Source organism: Molothrus aeneus, chromosome 1 (genome assembly GCF_037042795.1).
Source record: "Molothrus aeneus isolate 106 chromosome 1, BPBGC_Maene_1.0, whole genome shotgun sequence".
NCBI lineage: Eukaryota > Metazoa > Chordata > Aves > Passeriformes > Icteridae > Molothrus > Molothrus aeneus.
Genome location: NC_089646.1, coordinates 152,017,351 through 152,035,377, shown reverse-complemented (window position 1 = coordinate 152,035,377; position 18,027 = coordinate 152,017,351). Strand labels below are relative to the sequence as shown.

The window sequence follows — 18,027 nt, the reverse complement described above, 5'->3', positions numbered from 1 at the left end:
GATGGATGAAGTCCCGAGAAACCTGGGATGACCTCAGAATTGAGAGCTTGGATCAGGAACTTGGGTTAGGATCATTTTGAGGTTGCCTTTCCAACCTGAGCTCCCTGTAAATCATTATTCCAACGGGATCACTGGAACACAAAAGCCATCATTTCCAGGCATTCTACAAGGAACACACACTGGGAAGAAATTCTTCCCTGTGAGGATGATGAAGCCCTGGCACAGGTTTCCCAGAGAAGCTGTGGCTGCCCCTGGATCCCTGGAAGTGTCCAAGGCCAGGCTGGACAGGGTTTGGATCAACCTGGGATAGTGGAAGGTGTCCCTGCCCATGGCAGGGGGTTGGAATGAGATGATCTTGAAGGCCCCTTCCAACCCAAACCATTCCATGATTCCATGAAACTCTGAAGGCTCCTTGGTGGGGACTTCTCCAGCTCTGCCAAAGTCACAGATCCTGGAGCCAAGGGGGTTGACCCCAGAGGTGCCACCTGGGATAAAACCGGGAAGTCCCAAAACTCACCCCGCGATTTCATTTGGGGTAAGCGGTGAAATGGCTTTCAATTTCCTTCCTTGTTTCAATTTCCTCTGCCCTTCAGCCCTCCCATTTATGACTCCCTTGAACCACTGAGATTTTTTTGAGGTCCACACCCTCCAAAAATGATCAGGCATGGCTGATTGCAGGCACCTCTCAGGTGGCTGAACCGGAGCGGCTCCGTAGCCGTCATCGCTTTGAGGAGCCACGTGCGGAGGAGCTGATCCTCCCCTCCCTTCATTGGCCATGAATGCTTCACCCCTTTGATCTCCAGCCAGTTTGGCAGCGTGTTTCCCACATTCCAGCTGTTCCCTGCAGAGATCATGGCTGTGGGGGAGATCTGGTCTGAAAGGCAGAAAATGTGTGTGGGTGAGGCTTTGGAGTCACTCCCCCTGGAGTGAAGTGGAGCTCTCCAAGCACAGGGTGATGCTTTCTGGTTAGACATCAACCTGAACCTCTCTGTGGTTGGTATATTTTCTGATATAAAAAATTAATATATTAATTGATATATTAGCTCTGTTTCACCTGGTGTGAAACTGTCCTCAACTTCCTGATTCTGGAAATGTCTCTGATTATTTATTTCCCCCCAACAGCCACAGAAGGATACTTTTGGTTCATTTTTGCTGAAATTTAATTCCCTCCTCATCCAGTTGACCTCCAGTTTTTTTCTGATTTGTTTTTTTCTGATCCTCCTCATTCCTGGGAGCTGCTCAAAGCTGTCCCTGAAGGTTTCCCTGGATTTGTTTAAGAATTAGTCTTTTGCTCCTTTTTTTTCCTCCCAAGCTCTCCCAACCTTTTGGGTTTGCCTCTTGTCCTGTCATGGTGAATCTTTGGAAGAGTTTGGCTCAGTCTTTTCTTGACCTTTTTTTGAAATACTTGGAGAGGACAAGGGTTCATGTTTCAGACAAAAGGCAAGGAGAACTTCAGGGAGAGATGGATACTTGTCCAAAAGCTGTCTGAGGAAATCAGGCAGGGCTTTTCTTCGTCAGTGGAGAATGGCTTTGGAGCAGACATCCACCCCACACCTTCCTGACTCTTGCATGGAGCTGGGATGAGTTGCCACCTAATTTTTTTGTTATTGGGAATTAATAAAGTGATCTGTGTTTTCCTCCTAGCTCAGCTCAGGCATGAATTTTTGTAGAACAACCTGGCTTGGGTTTGTTGTTGCTTCAGCTCCCAGCCTGAGACACCTTCCCAAGGGCCTGGATCTGTCTAAACAGATTCCCTTGGGAGCAGGAGGATTCAGGCAGTACTCCGGATAAACACAACCTCGCTGTACACAGAGCTAAGCTCCCTACAATATTTCTCTGAATATATTTTGGTTTTTTTCCCTGTCTCCAGAGGCAAAAGCAGGTGAATTCCCTCTTGGAAGCCCTCCAGGTAAAATCCAGCTTGGTGACTGCAGGATATAGCTCAGTAATCTGAGAATCAGCAAACAGCCCTGCCAGAACGTTTCACACAGGAATGTATCTGTGTCGTGCTTCCAATCCTCCAGTGGGTTTGCTAATTCTTCCTTGGAGGAAGTGTTCCAAGAGGCCAAGGCAGCGATGATTTCCTGCTGGGGATTGCAGAACCCTTCAGTGACATCCTGAGGAGGAGGCACCAAGGTTTTCTTTTATGTCCCTGCATAAAAAAGCCCTTTGCTGCTGCTTCTCCTGGGAATGTGAAGTCTGAATTTCAGCAGTGCTTGAGTTGTTCCACCTGAAAGTTAATCCCTTTAATTCCCTGTGAGAGGGACACATTCCACTATCCCAGGTTGCTCCAAGCCCTGTCCAACTCGGCCTTGGACACTTCCAGGGATGGGGCAGCCACAGCTTCTCTGGGAAACCTGTGCCACCCTCACAGGGAAGAATTCCTTCCCAAAATCCCATTTAACCCTGCCCTCTGGCAGTGGGAAGCCATTCCCTGAGTCCTGTCCCTCCATCCCTTATCCAAAGTCCCTGTCCAGCTCTCTTGAAGCCCCTTTAGGCACCAGGAGCTGTCTTCCCTGGAATCTTCTCTTGTCGAGGTGAACACACCCAGCTCTCCCAGCCTGTCCATGCAGTGTCACCTTACTTCCATGGAAAATAAACAAAAACCTGGATGGTTGCACCCAGAGTGAGCATCCTAGTTTGCAAGCAGAGGTGTGCGTGTGCCTGGACCAGGATGCAGAAATGTGCGCTTGTAAAATCCAGGAAGTTCTTTTCAATACTGATTTTAAAAACAAATCTGGATGGCTTCCTTCACTCCGAGGAGGGCTCCCGTGGTTATATAAAAAGATTATCTTTGACTTCAAGGCTGTGTCAACGTAACTCAGGCCCTCAAGGGCAGGGCTGTGTCACCAGGCTGTGGTTATGGATTTGCAAATCCCTGCTCCCTATGGCAACCCCACCATCCCCTTTGCAAACAAACTGGGAAGGACTTGGAGCCAGCACAGGTATCCAAGGGAGAATGGAAACTCTTGCTGATGTTTGGAAAGATATCCAGCTAGATGCGACAGCAACTGAGGTGTAGTGAGGTGTAGTGAAATGTGTTTTGGGGGTAAAGCAGAAATAAAAGGAGTTGCCTCCCAGTATGGATCCAGATCTGGAATTATGCATGGGGTTGGAAGGCAGCTCTGGAGTCTGTGGTGCAACCCCCTGGGCTGGCCTGGGGGACAACTCTGCTGCTTTTCCAAACATGTGGATGGAAGTTCTGTTCCAAAGCCCATTTTTGGTGAATTATGGAGTTTTATGGACTTAGGCTATGGTAAGATGAAGATGGGGTGGGAGCTGAGCCATCCTTCATAGTTCTTCCTTATTCATGGATGAACAATATTTCATGGGATAATAGAATGGTTTGAGCTGGAAGGGACTTCAAGATCCCCCAGTTCCAACCCCCTGCCATGGGCAGGGACACCTCCCACGATCCCAGGTTGCTCCAAGCCCCGTCCAACCTGGCCTTGGGCACTTCCAGGGCTTCCAGGGATGGGGCAGCCACAGCTTCTCTTGGCAACCTGTGCCAGAGCCTCACCACCCTCACAAGGAAGAATTCCTTCCTAAATTCCAATTTAAATCTACTCTTCCTTTCAAACAGAATTGTTTCTGTTTGCTGGGACATGTTTGCAACTTGATTTTTTGGAGTAATTAATAATTTAAATCTCTTCACAAACCACACGGAGTTTTTATTTTATGAACTTTTGCAAAGGGCTTTGGTTCAGTGTCATAAACACAGGACGGGTTTATGACATGGCTTCCTTGACTCCAAAATGAGAGGAATATTTATCAGCCAGCTTTGATATTGAAGCTTTTTTCTGTCTAAATTCAGGCTCCGAGCTCCTCAGAGGAAAAGTTATTGTAGAGCTTCAAAGCCTTGTTCCCATAATTTGTTATCTTGGCAATGAGCCCTTCCCAGTGGTCCCATTTGATTGCATCCAAGGAATTCAGGACACCTTCCAGGTGCAAAGTTTTCCTGAGAGAAGGATCTCACAGAAAGCGTGACTGGAAATGTTGCATTCTCCACCCCCCAAAACCAAGGTCTGGATGCCCAGTGCATCCTTGTCCCAGTTATCAGCCAGAATTAGAATATGCAGCTATTTATAAGGAAAACCTACATCTGGATCCCAAAAATAGAGTGGGATAAAGCTTCGTGAGGAATTAAAAAAAACATTGGAAATAACAGTGCTGCATTTCAACAGCTCAGGTTTGTCATGGGCCTGCTTTCCTTAAAAAGCTGTTTTCTCCAGTGGTGACTAATTCCATATCTCTTTCCAGACCTGTATAATGGGAGGATACAGCCTAGGGACAGAACTCTGAGTTTCCAGGAGAGAAGCAATGCTACAAAATGAGGAACAGGAATGGTTCAGCCTCATTTCTCCTCCTGTGATTGGGGAAAAAATGATCCCACTCTGTAGTGGACCTGGCTGGGCTGCAGAGAGGAACCTGCTGCCACCCATCCCCATGGGATAATCATTCCCTTGGGATTGGGTGAACCCAGGACATGGCAGGGACATTTCCTGGGGTTATTTCTACCTCAGTGCTGGGAGGAGGTGACTCTGTCGCTCCTTGTCCCCAAAAACAAAGCATGAGGATCTTGGAGCCAATCCAGCTGAAAATATCTGGGGACTTACAGTCATCTCCTACAAACTCCAAACAGCCTCATTAAGCTCAGGTGCACCTAATCCTTAATGAACCAATAATGTTGTCACATGTTGTTCTGCAGTTTGGATGATTACAGGATTCCATAAAACCCCTTCTTTGGCCTCCAGGGCTGCCAAGAAGCTGCCAAAATAAATGAGGTTATTGAGCAACAAGGCAGAAACAAGAACAAAGCTCCCTCCATCCATCCATCCATCCATCCATCCATCCATCCATCCATCCATCCATCCATCCATCCATCCATCCATCCATCCATCCATCCATCCATCCATCCATCCATCCATCCATCCATCCTCCTGCTGTCCTGGATTTCCCAAAAAAATCCAGCCACTCCCCAGGGCTCCTAATCCAAGCACTGCTGGCACCACGGTTCAGAGGCTGGGACATGGATCAGGACAGATTCCATCACTCTGGCTCAGGTTCCTGGGAATTCTCAGCTTGAACAGAAGTTCCCTGAGCAGTTCAGGGTGGGGTGCTATCTGCTTGTAGGGTGGAGGATGGTTGAGGTCTAAAGCTTGGAAAAATCCATGGAATCATGGCAAGTGGAGAAATGACACTGAATAAAAGAGCTGGAAGGAAGAAAAAAAGAGGTGCTGAACACCTCAAATAAGAGTAGAAATTAGGAGGGATTTCTTCACAGGGAGGGAGGGTCAAACATTGGGGACAGGCTTCCCAGAGGGGTGTTGGTGTTCTGAATCTGTCAATGCTTAGGTAATATTTGGATAATGCCATTTACAACAAGGTTTAACTTTTGATCAGTCCATAGGTAGTCAGGCAGTTGGATTAGATGGTCATTGTAGGTCACTTCCAACTGAAATAGCTCTTCTCTTCTCTTCTCTTCTCTTCTCTTCTCTTCTCTTCTCTTCTCTTCTCTTCTCTTCTCTTCTCTTCTCTTCTCTTCTCTTCTCTTCTCTTCTCTTCTCTTCTCTTCTCTTCTCTTCTCTTCTCTTCTCTTCTCTTCTCTTCTCTTCTCTTCTCTTCTCTTCTCTCCTCTCCTCTCCTCTCCTCTCCTCTCCTCTCCTCTCCTCTCCTCTCCTCTCCTCTCCTCTCCTCTCCTCTCCTCTCCTCTCCTCTCCTCTCCTCTCCTCTCCTCTCCTCTCCTCTCCTCTCCTCTCCTCTCCTCTCCTCTCCTCTCCTCTCCTCTCCTCTCCTCTCCTCTCCTCTCCTCTCCTCTCCTCTCCTCTCCTCTCCTCTCCTCTCCTCTCCTCTCCTCTCCTCTCCTCTCCTCTCCTCTCCTCTCCTCTCCTCTCCTCTCCTCCCCAGTGACCTCATGGCTTCTCAAAGCAGCCTTCTGCCAGGAATTTCATTTCGTTCCAAAAAAAAAAAAAAAAAGGGAACACCAGTGGGACTCTCAGCTGTGTTCTTCTATGGAGTAAGGATTAATGAATTACCTTTATTAGTGGTAATATTGTAGCTCAGATATTATCTGAATAAAACATCTCAGCTCCTTTATCTAGCCCAGGAGACAGAAAACAACAGATTCTCCAAGGACCCTTTTTGTGATGTTCTCCTAGCTGGTGACATCTTGCACAGAGCTTGGATTTCTCAAGGTGACAGTCACAAATAATGATAATTATTGTACTTGGAGTGCTGATCTCCCAAGAGCAGATCAGAACAGGAAATACCACCCAAGAGCAGGGGGAAGAAGAGCAGTAATTTATCCTCCATGTGCTTTTTGATCATCAGGGCTGTGAAAGTCTGGAATATGAGCTACAAAGATGCACAGATTTCAGATGAGTTTTTTTTTTTTTTATTCAAAGAAGAAATAAGAAATAGGATAGAAATAAGGGTGGAATTTGACTTTCGGAAGCTCAGGAGACCCTAGACATGAGCTTCTTGAGTAGTAAAAGCCCCTTGAATTATCAAGACTGGCTCTCTGTGATTGAAGAACCCCACCAGGCCGTGACATCTTTGCACAGAGCTGGAAGAACAAAAAAAAAGATTTCAGAAACCCCTTTTGTGATCCAAGGGCACCAGCAAGCATAAAACCCTTTCTAGCTGCATCCCCAAAGTTCCTAGGTGCCCATGGATGGTGGATGATGGCATTTTGTTTAAAACCCCTCATTTTGTGGGGAAAAGTCAGATATTTTGCTATTCACTCTCCCCTCCTTTCCAGGCTGACTCTCCTGCTCTGCTGTCAGTGCGTCAAAGTCTGTCACCATCTCCTGGGTGTTTGTTTCTCTTTCAGATTTGGGTGGCATCTCCCAACACAGTGACAGCTGTCTTGATGCTAAAAACACCTCTTCCCCCGTGGCTGCTCTCCCTCGAGATTGGCAGCAGCCAGGAAAGATTAGGAACAACGTCTGGATTGTTTTCAGCCCCGCTTTGTAAGGACACGGCTCATCTGATCCTGGTTTTGTGCATGAGCAGGTAACGACACAGAGCTGCTGCTTTGGATTTGCTGCACAGAAGGAATTTCTGGAGGCCCTGTGGATTTCAGGAAACAGATTTTTGGGTGGAAAAGGTTCTGCTGAAGCTTCCACTGGATCTGAAGGCACCTTTTTAAAGATTCAGAAGGTCTGTGAGGAAGAACGACATCAAAGCACATTGATAATCAGCTCATGGTGAGCCTGTTCCCAGGAATCCCACTTCGGATCAATGTTCCTCACTGGGAGCAGTGGCACGTCCCTCTGCAAGCATCTCCCATCCCTGCTGGCTACCAGCCACCCTCTGGAATCCTGCCACTGCCCAGGGCACAGTTTCGACTGGCACATTTCCACCCGCCCCCAGGATTTCATGGAGGCAAAGCCTTCAGCCCCAGCCCGTGTTTGTGCCTGGTCCAGGGAACCCAGGGAGCAGCCAAGGAATGTGTGGAGCAGCACGGCTCAAAGAAGGAGCAGAGCTTCTCCCAGTCATCCCAAGCTTCTCACTCTGCTCCTCTAGTGAGGCTTTTGGAAGCGTCCTGTCAAGGCCATGAGGTGGACTCGATGATCTGTGTGGGTCCCTTCCAACTCTGGATATTCTGTGATTCCATGATTTGAAATCCAAAGGTACTGCAGGAGCAAATGCACCGACACTGGAGTGCCTTGACTTCACCCAAGCTGCTTTTCCAGGAAATCTTTTATATCTCCTCCCCTGATTATTGAGTGAAAGCCACTTCTTTTGCAAGGATGTGAAGGGATGGATGTCCCAGTCCCAACAAGACAGGAATAACTCAACTGCTCCTGGATGATGAGCCCAGGACAAGGCTGGGCATTAAAACAAGGTTTGGACTGTGCCTCAGTACAGGGGTGTCACTGCTGGTGTGACTGGGGTTGCATCAAATTGTCCTTGGAATGGGCAGGAAAGACCTGAAGACATGGAGAACGTATTCACCCCTTGTATTGCACTGGCCTGGAGTGCCAGGACAAGGGGGAATGTCTTCCCACTGGCAGAGGGCAGGGATAAATGGGATACTGAGGAGAAATACTTGGCTGTGAGGGTAGGGAGGCCCTGGCACAGGTTTTCCAGAGAAGCTGTGGCTGTCTCATTCCTGGAAGTGTTCCAGGCATGGTTGGACAGGGCTTGGAGCAACCTGGGATAGTGGAAAGTGTCCCATGGCAAGGGGTTGGAATCCGATGATTTTTACAGATCCATCCAACCCAAACCACTCCATGATTCCATCAAGAGACCTGCTGGCCGAAGGCAGCCTGTGGGATTTTTGTTCAGGTTCTGGAGTAGGTTTTTGGCACTCTGATCCATGGATTTCATATGTTTTGGCTTTCAGTTCCCTGTAAAATGTTGGATCTCATGGATCTCAGCAACTTGCCCAACCATGAACTGGTGCAAAATCCTTTCCCCCCAAGGCACAACATCCCCACCCACATCTACTGAGGATATTCAGAAACTTAAAGCTCAATCCTTAAAAAAATGTGTGGCTGGACCAAGCCTGGAGCCACCAACACGTGACAACTCCCATCTGTCCAATGGGGACTGAGGGATAAAAGGGATCAGGACCCAGAGCAGGGCACAGAAGGATTAAAACGTGTTTTAATTCTTGTGTTTTCCAACCGGATGGGAATGTGCAGACTGCAGCCCCAGGTCTGTGCTGGAGGTGGAGCCCACCCAGACCATCTGCCCCCGCCTTTTGCAACACTCTGAGCATCTCCCTTGTATCCAAGTGACCCAAAATGACTTTTCTAAATTAAGATCCCAACCACGATGCCGCGCTCGACTTCCTTCCCCCTCAACACATCTGCTGCTGACACTGAAAGGTTCTTTTCACCTCATTTTTAGGCTTTGTTTTCATGCCTGGGGCTGTGCAGAATAAAGAGGGAAAGAGGCTTCTGCACTCCTCTGGAATTAGGGATGCGAGAGTCAAGCAGGAGAAAAATGAAGATATCCAAGAGAGGATGTGCCGCCGTGTCAGAGGCAGATGCTCCAAGCCCTCCAAACCCTAATATGGAAAAATGGCTCTATTTTAAGACCGGAAAAAAGTGCACATGATAGGTTTGAGATGAGAAATAATTTGGGAGTGATATTGAAAATGATATCACTGCTGCTGTACTTCAGCACACTGCCAGGCTCATTCCATAATTAATAACTCCTTCAGATGGAGTGACTTTCCTTTGAGGGTGCAGAATTAAACATTTAAATCCCTCTCTGTAAATACAAGGCTGTGGCAGAGCTCTCCAGAAGCCTTGCAGCTACACTCTAATGTATATTTATATTCTAGATAAGTATTTTTAGCAAGAACTACAAGTCCTCTCTGTATTTGATGACATCAGAGCTCTGTTTTACATGCAATGTCCCGACTGCAAAAAATATCCCCTTCTTTTTCCTGCTCTTGGAATATCGCAATAATTTCTGTCCTTGTCTCATCTCTCTTTCACGTTTAATGTGTGCTCCAAGAGAGCTGTGTGGGGATTTTTTCCTCTTTTTGCTCCCAAAGATGATAAAATATATAAAATTTTTAAAAAACTAAGCCGCCAAACAGCTCCTGGTGTTTCCCACCTCTGCAATCAGGGCATGCTGGGATAACAACCACCACTCATGGCCTGACCAGTGTCCTGCTGTGGAAAGCAACTGGAAACGATCCCAGCTGGAAAACCCAGTCCTTTAAATATTAATCCTGCTGCTCCTGTGATGCTTCTCTGGGAATCCTGCTCAGGGCAAACCAGGATTGAACCTGGGTCCTCCTTCAGTTTAAATCCAAGCTGAGTGTTTCGTCTTTCCAGAGAAATTATCTTTTGGAATGCCCACTCCACCTTCTGGAATCATGGAGCTCACAAGTAAAAGCTACTCAAGGCTCATACGTAGCCCTGATTTTTGGCTGGAGGTGGGACTCCACAGGGTATCCCAGCTGGAATATCCTCACAAATGAACCTCTCTTGTTCTTTTCTCTCTGATTTCTGTGTGGAAAAAAGCACTTCAGGTTTGTAACTGGAAGTGGGAGATGCAGATCAGGAAAAAATTCCTCCCTGTGGGGAGTGGGGAGGCCCTGGCAGAGGTTTCCCAGAGAAGCTGTGGCTGCCCCATCCCTGGAAGTGTCTGAGGCCAGGCTGGATGGGGCTTGGAGCAACCTGGGATAGTGGAAGGTGTCCCTGCCCATGGCAGGGGTTGGAATTTGATGATCTTCGAGCTCCTTCCCCACCCAAACTATTCCATGACTGCATGCCTCTAGCACTGCCCCACATTTGCAGAAGGGCTGGAAAGAGGTGGAAAAGGCAATTTTTTTTTGACCAGATAAAGCATAAGGCACTGAGGAATGCCCTCAAATCTGGAGATAAAATCTCTGCATGTGTTGAGAAGAACAAGCCCTCAGAGAGACAAAAAAAATCCTTCACCAGAGCAACACCAGCGCTGGATTCCGCTGGCTGTGAAGCCTCACCCGGCAGGGCCGAGAGGTTGCAGGTCTTTTTCTGGCCCTTTGGAAACACATTTTCCTCTGTTCTATTTTCTCCAGCCTATATTTAAACTCCTCTCTCCCCGTGTCCACTCGACCCAGTGACGCAAAAATCCGGCCAGGCCTTTGATTCTCCTGCATTTCCTGGGGCACTGGCACTGGCTGGGTTTAACTCCTAAGGGGCAAAAGGAGGGATAAATAACAGCAATAACCAAAGAAACAGCAAACTCGGTTTTTTTAAGTGCTCCCAGTGACGCCTGTTCAGCCTTGTGGCTGCCACAGTGCGAACAGGTGACTTGTAACACAAAAAAGGCCATTTTTGTACCCCTGCGTGAAGGGTTTGTCACCTCTCCTAATCAAGGAATGTACTAGAGGAGCTTTGAAGATAAAATTCTGGTTCTGAGTCTGTTTTGGCTCCAGCAGAAACTCGTGGGTCACGTTGGCAGGTGAGTCCCGGGTGACAGGAGGCCGGGAGGGGCAGGATGCTCACAGCCAGCACCGGTGACACGAGGGGACAGTGCCCACGGGGAGCATCTTTGCAGCACAGCAGGGTCACTCCCAGCCTCCTGTTGGCCTCACTGCTGAGCTCAGGCACTTTCTCTTTTGCTCCCTGAACCCCCCCCGCCAGTTCTCCCAGTGCATATCCCAAAAAAGCCTCCTGTCCCACTGGACTATATTTTACCCTTCTCCCCGCTCCTTTTCCAGCAGGGATAGCCTTAAATCTGGCTTTTACAAGGAGGATTTTTGCACTCCTGTGCTCATCCCTGTGTGTGGTTTTCCCCCTGTCTGGCACAGGGCAGTTTGGGAGCTGAAAAACAGGCCAGAAACCCCCTCCCTGAACCCTGTGCTGCCCCACACTCCTTTCCCATGGGAATATCGAGCACAAAATAAAGGTGCTGCAGGCTGAAAACCAGAGAATCCAACTTTATTTACGAAATTCTCACCCTCACCCTCCCAGTCCCTCTGTATCCAAACCCTGCCCCATCCATAGGTGGAAAGCAGAGCCCAGGATCCTGCAGAAAATGTGGAAAGGCTGCTGGAGACAGAGCTGGAAGCCAGGACAGAAAAAAAAGGAATATGATCTGAGGATGGCGGGGCTGGAGCTTTGCTTCTGGCCTGACACATCCAACTGGTTTTGAAGAAGGGAAAAACAGAACAGACGAGTGGGAACCAGGGCCTGGTGCTCAGTGTCTGCGAGGGTGGGTGGAACTCTGGGATTTGAGTAACGTCCAATTATTATCCTCTCCATGGCATTTGCTCCCTGCAGATCTCAGCACTGCCAGGGGGTTTTCAGTGTTTTAGTGGGTTTCACCTCCAGGGAAAAAGGCTCACCATCCTCCTGAGCTCTGCCAAGGAATGCAAGATTGTCAGAGTTTTCTCCTAAATGGTACTGAGAAAGACCTTGAGAAACTATTCCTTCAGTGCAAGGAGGAAAAAGAGCCCCCTGCTTTGGTTTCTTGTGGAAAGAGAGTGGAAAAGGGGGGGGGGAAATGGAGGAAAAATAGACTTTGCCACAGAGGAGGTTGCAGGGATGCTGTGAGCACACAAGGATGGTGCACGGGGTGTATCCGTGCTCCACTCTACCCTTGTTTCCCGATCATCTGGATGATCCCTGGCAATAGGAACAGAGGGAGTGGCAAATTTCCTGCATCTCTGTGAGCTGGGCACACCTGGCTCATTCATATCTGCTTCCACTCCAGCTGCTTTTGCAGCAGGCAGGGCCTCAGAATCAATCCCACATCTGTTCCAAGCAAATCCCAGCTGGGATCCCAGCACTTTTAACTGATTTTTCCTAGAGCTGAGGGTCTGGGATAAACATTATTTTTCCCATCCTGCAATTTCTGCTCTGAAGGGTGGAAGGGAGGGCAGAATAAGAGAAGAATTTGCTTGGAATAATCTTTAAAACATCTGGAAAGGGAAATCTGGGAGCTCCAACTGCAACCTGAGCTCAGGCAGAAGCTGAGGGAGCGGTGTGTGTGTTTGTCTGGCCAAAGTTGGAAATTTGAGTTGCAGGTCTGACCTACCCTGGTCTGTCAGTCCAGGGGGTGTGCTGAGCTTTCCAGAAATCCATCCTGTTCCCACATGGAAGCTGAGCCCTTCTGAACTCATTCCTTAGCTTATCCTGGGACTTAAGCTCCAGATCTCTGCAGTTGCCGCCCACACCCTGATGGGCAGGAGGTAACTGGGCCCAGATCCATCTGCTCCTCTCAATCGGGACATGGCACAGGATTCCCAGAGAAGCTGTGGATGCCCCTGGGTCCCTGGAAGTGTTCCAGGCCAAGTTGGAGCTTGGAGCAACCTGGGATGGTGGAAGGTGTCTCTGCCCATGGCAGGGGCTTGGAGCTGGATGATCTTGAAGGCTCCTTCCAACCCAGCCCATTCTCTGTGCATCCTGAGGAGACCAGAAGTGGCTGAAGGTGAGGAACATCTGCTTAAAAAGCTGGAAACTGGAGATTTGAGGCGTTTAAGTCCAGGTTAAGTCCAGGTTTAAGTCCATTCTTGGCTTGAATCCAGCATTGAAGACGGGGTGAAGCCACCTGTCAGCAAAGAAGGACATTCCCAAAGCATCGAAGAGTTCATGAGGCAGCTTGGCAGGGAGAGTGGTGGGCTTTCAGCTGGAGCTGGGACACTTGTGACCTCACAGGGAGCACTGGAGGACCGTGCCAGCCACCAGGGCCACCAGACCCAGCGCTACAGGGCTGCTCCTCACCCCGCTGCTGCTCTTGGTGTCATCTGTGCACAGGTCGGTGTAGCAGCAGGATTTTGGCTTTTGGGCCCCTATCCCATCGTAGGAGAGGCATTCCTCCTCACAGTCCCTGGTCACGGTGATGTTGCCAAAAAAGGGATAACCTGGGAGAGGCAGATTGGACAGGAGGAGGAGGTGAGAGAGGGGAAAAAACAGGGAAGGGAAATGGGATTGAGAAACACTGACAGAGGAGGTGTTGGACATCCCTAATCCATGGGTGCCTCTAACCCAGCCTGTTTTTTGTGGGAACAGGCCTTCCAGCTCTCACTGCTGACTCTCTCTCACCCTCCTGCTCCTTCCAAAATCATTCCAGCATGGACAAGGGAAACAATTCCCTGTAGGTGTTTGCACCCTCTATAAATTCAAGGTCCACAGAGATAGCGGGGTAGGAAAGGCAACACAGAGGCAACAAGTGCAGTGAGTCCTGATACTTCACTGTGAGGCTCCAAATCTGATGGATTTCTCTCCTTCCCTCTCTAAAGTGGGATAATTTCACCTGGGTTTTTGCAGAGATGTTAAAGGGACTGGGATGGGGAGAGGGAAGTGTGGCCAGCAGATTAAGGGAGGTGATTCTCCCCCTCTGTCCTAGTGAGACCCCACCTGAAGAGTGGGAGCTGCCTCCAGCTCTGGGGTCCTGACACAACAAAGACAGGGAATTGTTGGAGCAGGTCCAGGGGAGGCCATGGAGATGCTCCAAGGGCTGAAGCTCCTCTACTCTGGAGCCAGGCTGGGTGAGCTGAGGGTGCTCACCTGGAGAAGAGAAGGCTCCAGGGAGAACTCAGAGCCCCTTCCAGTGCCTGAAGGGGCTCCAGGAGAGCTGGAGAGGGACTTGGGACAAGGGATGGAGGGACAGGGCACAGGGAATGGCTTCCCAGAGAGCAGGGATAGATGGGATATTGGGAAAGAATTCTTGGCTGTGAGGGTGGGGAAGCCCTGGAATGGAATTCCCAGAGAATCTGTGGCTGTCCCATCCCTGGAAGTATCCAAGACCAGGTTGTACAAGGTTTGGAGCAACCTGGTCTACTGGAATGTGAGAGTTTGGAGTTCCATGATCTTTAAGCTCTCTCCAAACCCAACCCAACCCATCCTGGAATTCTCAGATTTCTCCCCAGGACCCCTCAGGGGCAGTGGTGGCACTCACCTAGGTCCACGGAGTGCAGCGTCGTGGTGCACACGGTGGCTTTTGGGGGACACATGATGGGTGTCCTGCACTTGGAGATGTCTGTGGGCTCCTTGCACACGTAACATCGCAGGGACTGGGCTGCAGAGGGGACAGAAAAGGCTCTGACGTGACACAGCCAGGAAGACAGACCCAAATCTGCAGCTTTCTGACCAAAATGCAGCAGCGTCCAAAATTAGGAGGCAATGGCAAAGCTTGGATAAGCCAGGGCGGGGAGAAAAGACAAATCCCAGCACTAGAGGACGAGGGTGGTGTTGCAGGAGCTGGGCCTGAGCATGACTTTGGAGGCTCAGCAGCCTGAAAAAGGGGCATTTAGAGGGATTAAAGCTTGAGCTTTGGTAGGTCTGAGCATCCTCTGTAAGAATTCAGCCTGGAGAAGAGGAGGCTGAGGGGAGACTTTTTGGGATCTACAACCTCCTGATGAGGGGAAGTGGAGGGGCAGCACTGATCTCTTTGGAGCAGTGACAGAATCCAAGGGAATGGCCTGAAACTGTGTCAGGGGGGGTTTAAGTTGGATATCAGGAAAAGGTTCTTCCTTCAGAGAGTGGTCAGGCACTGGAACAGGCTCCCCAGGGAATGGTCACGGCCTCAAGAGCTCAGGAAATGTTTGGACAACGCTCTCAGGCCACAGGGTGGGATTGTTGGGATGTCCTGGGCAGGGCAAGGAACTGGACCTTGATAATCCTTGTGGGTCCCTTCCAAATCAGGGGATTCCATGATGGTAAAAACCAGCTCCTTCTGCTGAGAGCAGCATTCCCCAGCTGTGACAGTGGCAGCTCCCCCATCCCTCCCCTCACAGCAACAGCTCCTCCCTGCTCTTTTAAGGGAAATTCTGCAGGAATCAGTAACTGAGAGCAGGATTTAAATTACAGAGCTGCGTCAGAGATCCTGAGGTCTGAGTGTGGCCCTAAAACTGCTCTCATCAGGGGCTACTTCTGCTTTTTGAAGAGGCGATGTACAAACCCTTGCTGGCTGCCACCTGAGGGAGGTACATCTTTGGATATGCAAATCTATGCAAAGCAGCTCTCAAAACCCTCAGTGTGAGCGCTGTCCATCCACAGCCAGCAGACACTGAGAGTGTGGATTTTCCAGAGTCCTGCGGTGTGGCTTGATGACAAAAACCAGCCTGGTTTGAGATTTTCTATCCTGCCCTCCTTCCACCGGCTGAAAAACAACCTGCAAGTGTCCAGTGCCATCTATTGGTAAAAATTCACACCGACGCTGGTTTTTTTTGTTCCCGTTCTGCCGTCAGAGGCACCTCTGGGGCTCTGTGATAAGGATAAATATTTTTGAAGGCATTTGTTTGAACACCTGACTTCAGAAAGGAATTTTCAAGCATCTTCTCCTTGCAGCAGCTCCTTTGGAAAATTCAGCTGTGGGGTAGAGCCTACACAGCGCAAAACTTCTCTTTCTCATTCCTTAGCCCTTGCTAAGGAATTAAATTCAAAGAGACAATTCCTTGTCTCTTTGCAGAAGTAAAAAGGATGTTTTCATGGGAAATATTTCAATTTTCTTGTGGCCATACTCCCTGTAAACAAGGGTGGTGGAGCCATCCCTGTTTATCCCAGCTCAGGACCTCACTAGTTCCCTTCCATGATCCAATCCATAAAATTGTTATATATTTTAACAGAGGTAACACATTATCAACAATCAATTGGATGCCTGTGGATGTGCAGGATAGATGGACGGACGGATGGATGGACAGAGCAATTCTGGCTTCAGGCACTTGAGAAACTGCCCTGCAACTCTTGGGGTGAGGTGGTTTCCATTTACAAACCTCAATATTTTCATAGATACACTGGGGAATGCCTTGGGGGAATTAATCCCAGTTAAAAGCAGGTTTAAGGAAGGAAAACCTCAACCCCCTCATCTTTCACTGACTCCAGGTGGGGCATTTGGAGGACATGGCTTGTGTGGGAAGGTTGCATGGAAGAGGAAAGCCCAAATCCATAAGGACTGGGACAGGAGAACTGAACAGGGACAGCTCTGCATCCTGATCTGAGCCCAATAATTGCCTGTTCCTCACTGTCCAACAGGACCTTCCATTCCTTGATATCAAACCTCAGGAATATGAATGGTCACTGACATATCCTCAACCTCAGCAGGGGTGCCTAGGCCAGCTGCTTCCGTTTGGATCATCCCCAAAAAATATTTCTGCCTGATTTCAACTATAAAGCAAATGGGGTTGATAACTCTGCTTCCATAAAAATTCTTTGAGACTTTTGGTGGTTTCTCAGAAATTCCATTAAATCCAAGACAAGAATTCAGATGGAAATGTTTGATCCCTGCCCAGGCTGCCTTTCCTTTGAGATCTTCCATGGAAGCAGCCTGAGGATCTCTGGGGCCCATGGGCTGTGGGTTAATCCCCTCTGGGGTGGTGTCATCCCTGGAATGCCTTTTCCAGGCAGGGATGGGGCTGCAGTTGGTCACATCTGCATGGAGGAAGGACACAGCGATGGCCAAACCCTGCTGCCAGCTTGCCCAAGATCCAGAACCATCACAGACCCAGGGGAATTTCCCATTTCCACCTATCTCCTGAAATATATCCTGAAATTCCAGGGGAATTTCCTATCTCCTGTAATAAGGGAAAATCCTGGAGCTGGGGGTTTAATAAAACTTTCCAATGTCCTTGGAGTTATTTCTCATACCCCCACCTTAATCTGTATTGAAGTTTCACCTTCTGGCTTTCAGCACTTCCAGCAGTCAGCTGGAAGGTTTTAGGGATGCCAGGAGCTTGGGATGAACATTCCTGATGGGACAGGGTGGCAGCTCAGGTAGAGACTGGCACTTCAAGCTCTTGCCCAGGCTGGTCCTGCCCTGTGCCTTGTGGTTGTCCCCTCCATCCCTGGATGTGGGGGACAGGAATCCAAAAAAGGACGTGCATCGCTCCCAGTCAGGCACCACAGCTCTTCCCACCAGGAATGCATCTCCCCTTTCCCATTTCACCCTCTCCTTTGACCTTCTTCAATACAAAAGGCATCATTTCCCCTACCCGGGGGGTTACCAGGTCTTTCCCCTCCTTCCCCTCCCAGGAGTTTCCCAGGGTGGGGGGCCCTGGAGTGTTGGGAATGAGGAGCTCTTACCCAACTCCACGAATGCCAGGCCCAGCAGGAATCCCACCAGGAGTTTCTTCATGCTGAGAGCAGATCCAGGCAGCCAGGACAGATCCAGAGAGCTTCTCCCAAGGAGCTTTATATGTTTTCCCACCCTCCACCATCAGCTGTTGTTGATGCTGTGGGCGGATTCCCCCGGGGTGATCAGGGGAAAGCCCAGCTCCAGTCTGGATTGGGATTTGCAGAGGAACGAGTTCCCTGACGAGGTGACATCACCCCAACGAGCAGACTCCTGCCATACCTCGGCTCTTCCCCAGGTTTATGTCCTGGGGCTGGTCCCATGGAAAAAGGTAAAACACGGCTGGCACTGCAAGGTGTGGCCCCGTGCCAGGGCTTGGATGGGGAATGTGACAAGGTTTGTTTGCTCCTTCCAGCCTGGCTCCGCGAGCCCAGAGCTGGCTTGTGTCACACGTGTTGCACTGGCCAACAACTGTCAAGGGGCACGTGACAGCAGGCTGGGCTTCCACGTGCTTTGGAGAAATGATTCCACGGGCTGGCAGGACTGAGGTTGCCCAAAGAT

The 18,027-nt window shown here is 49.4% G+C and overlaps 1 protein-coding gene across 1 annotated transcript; it reads right to left on the bottom strand.

Moving 5' to 3' along the window:
- Positions 1 to 13,106: 13,106 nt before the first annotated feature.
- LOC136555678 (ly6/PLAUR domain-containing protein 2-like) lies at positions 13,107 to 17,529 on the bottom strand. Its single transcript, XM_066548568.1, has 3 exons — positions 17,478 to 17,529; positions 14,356 to 14,475; positions 13,107 to 13,318 (listed from the first exon to the last, which is right to left on the bottom strand). Exons 1-3 carry the CDS (start codon positions 17,527 to 17,529, stop codon positions 13,107 to 13,109), a joined length of 384 nt encoding a protein of 127 aa, XP_066404665.1.
- Between the last annotated feature and the right edge of the window lie 498 nt (positions 17,530 to 18,027).

Excerpts from the sequence above, each read along its gene's own strand:
- LOC136555678 (XM_066548568.1), bottom strand. The coding sequence starts at position 17,529 with ATGAAGAAACTCCTGGTGGGATTCCTGCTGGGCCTGGCATTCGTGGAG. Across the intron at positions 14,476-17,477 it reads CCTGGCATTCGTGGAGTTGG|CCCAGTCCCTGCGATGTTAC; the intron begins GTAAGAGCTCCT and ends TCCCCTCTGCAG. Across the intron at positions 13,319-14,355 it reads GCTGCACTCCGTGGACCTAG|GTTATCCCTTTTTTGGCAAC; the intron begins GTGAGTGCCACC and ends TGCCTCTCCCAG.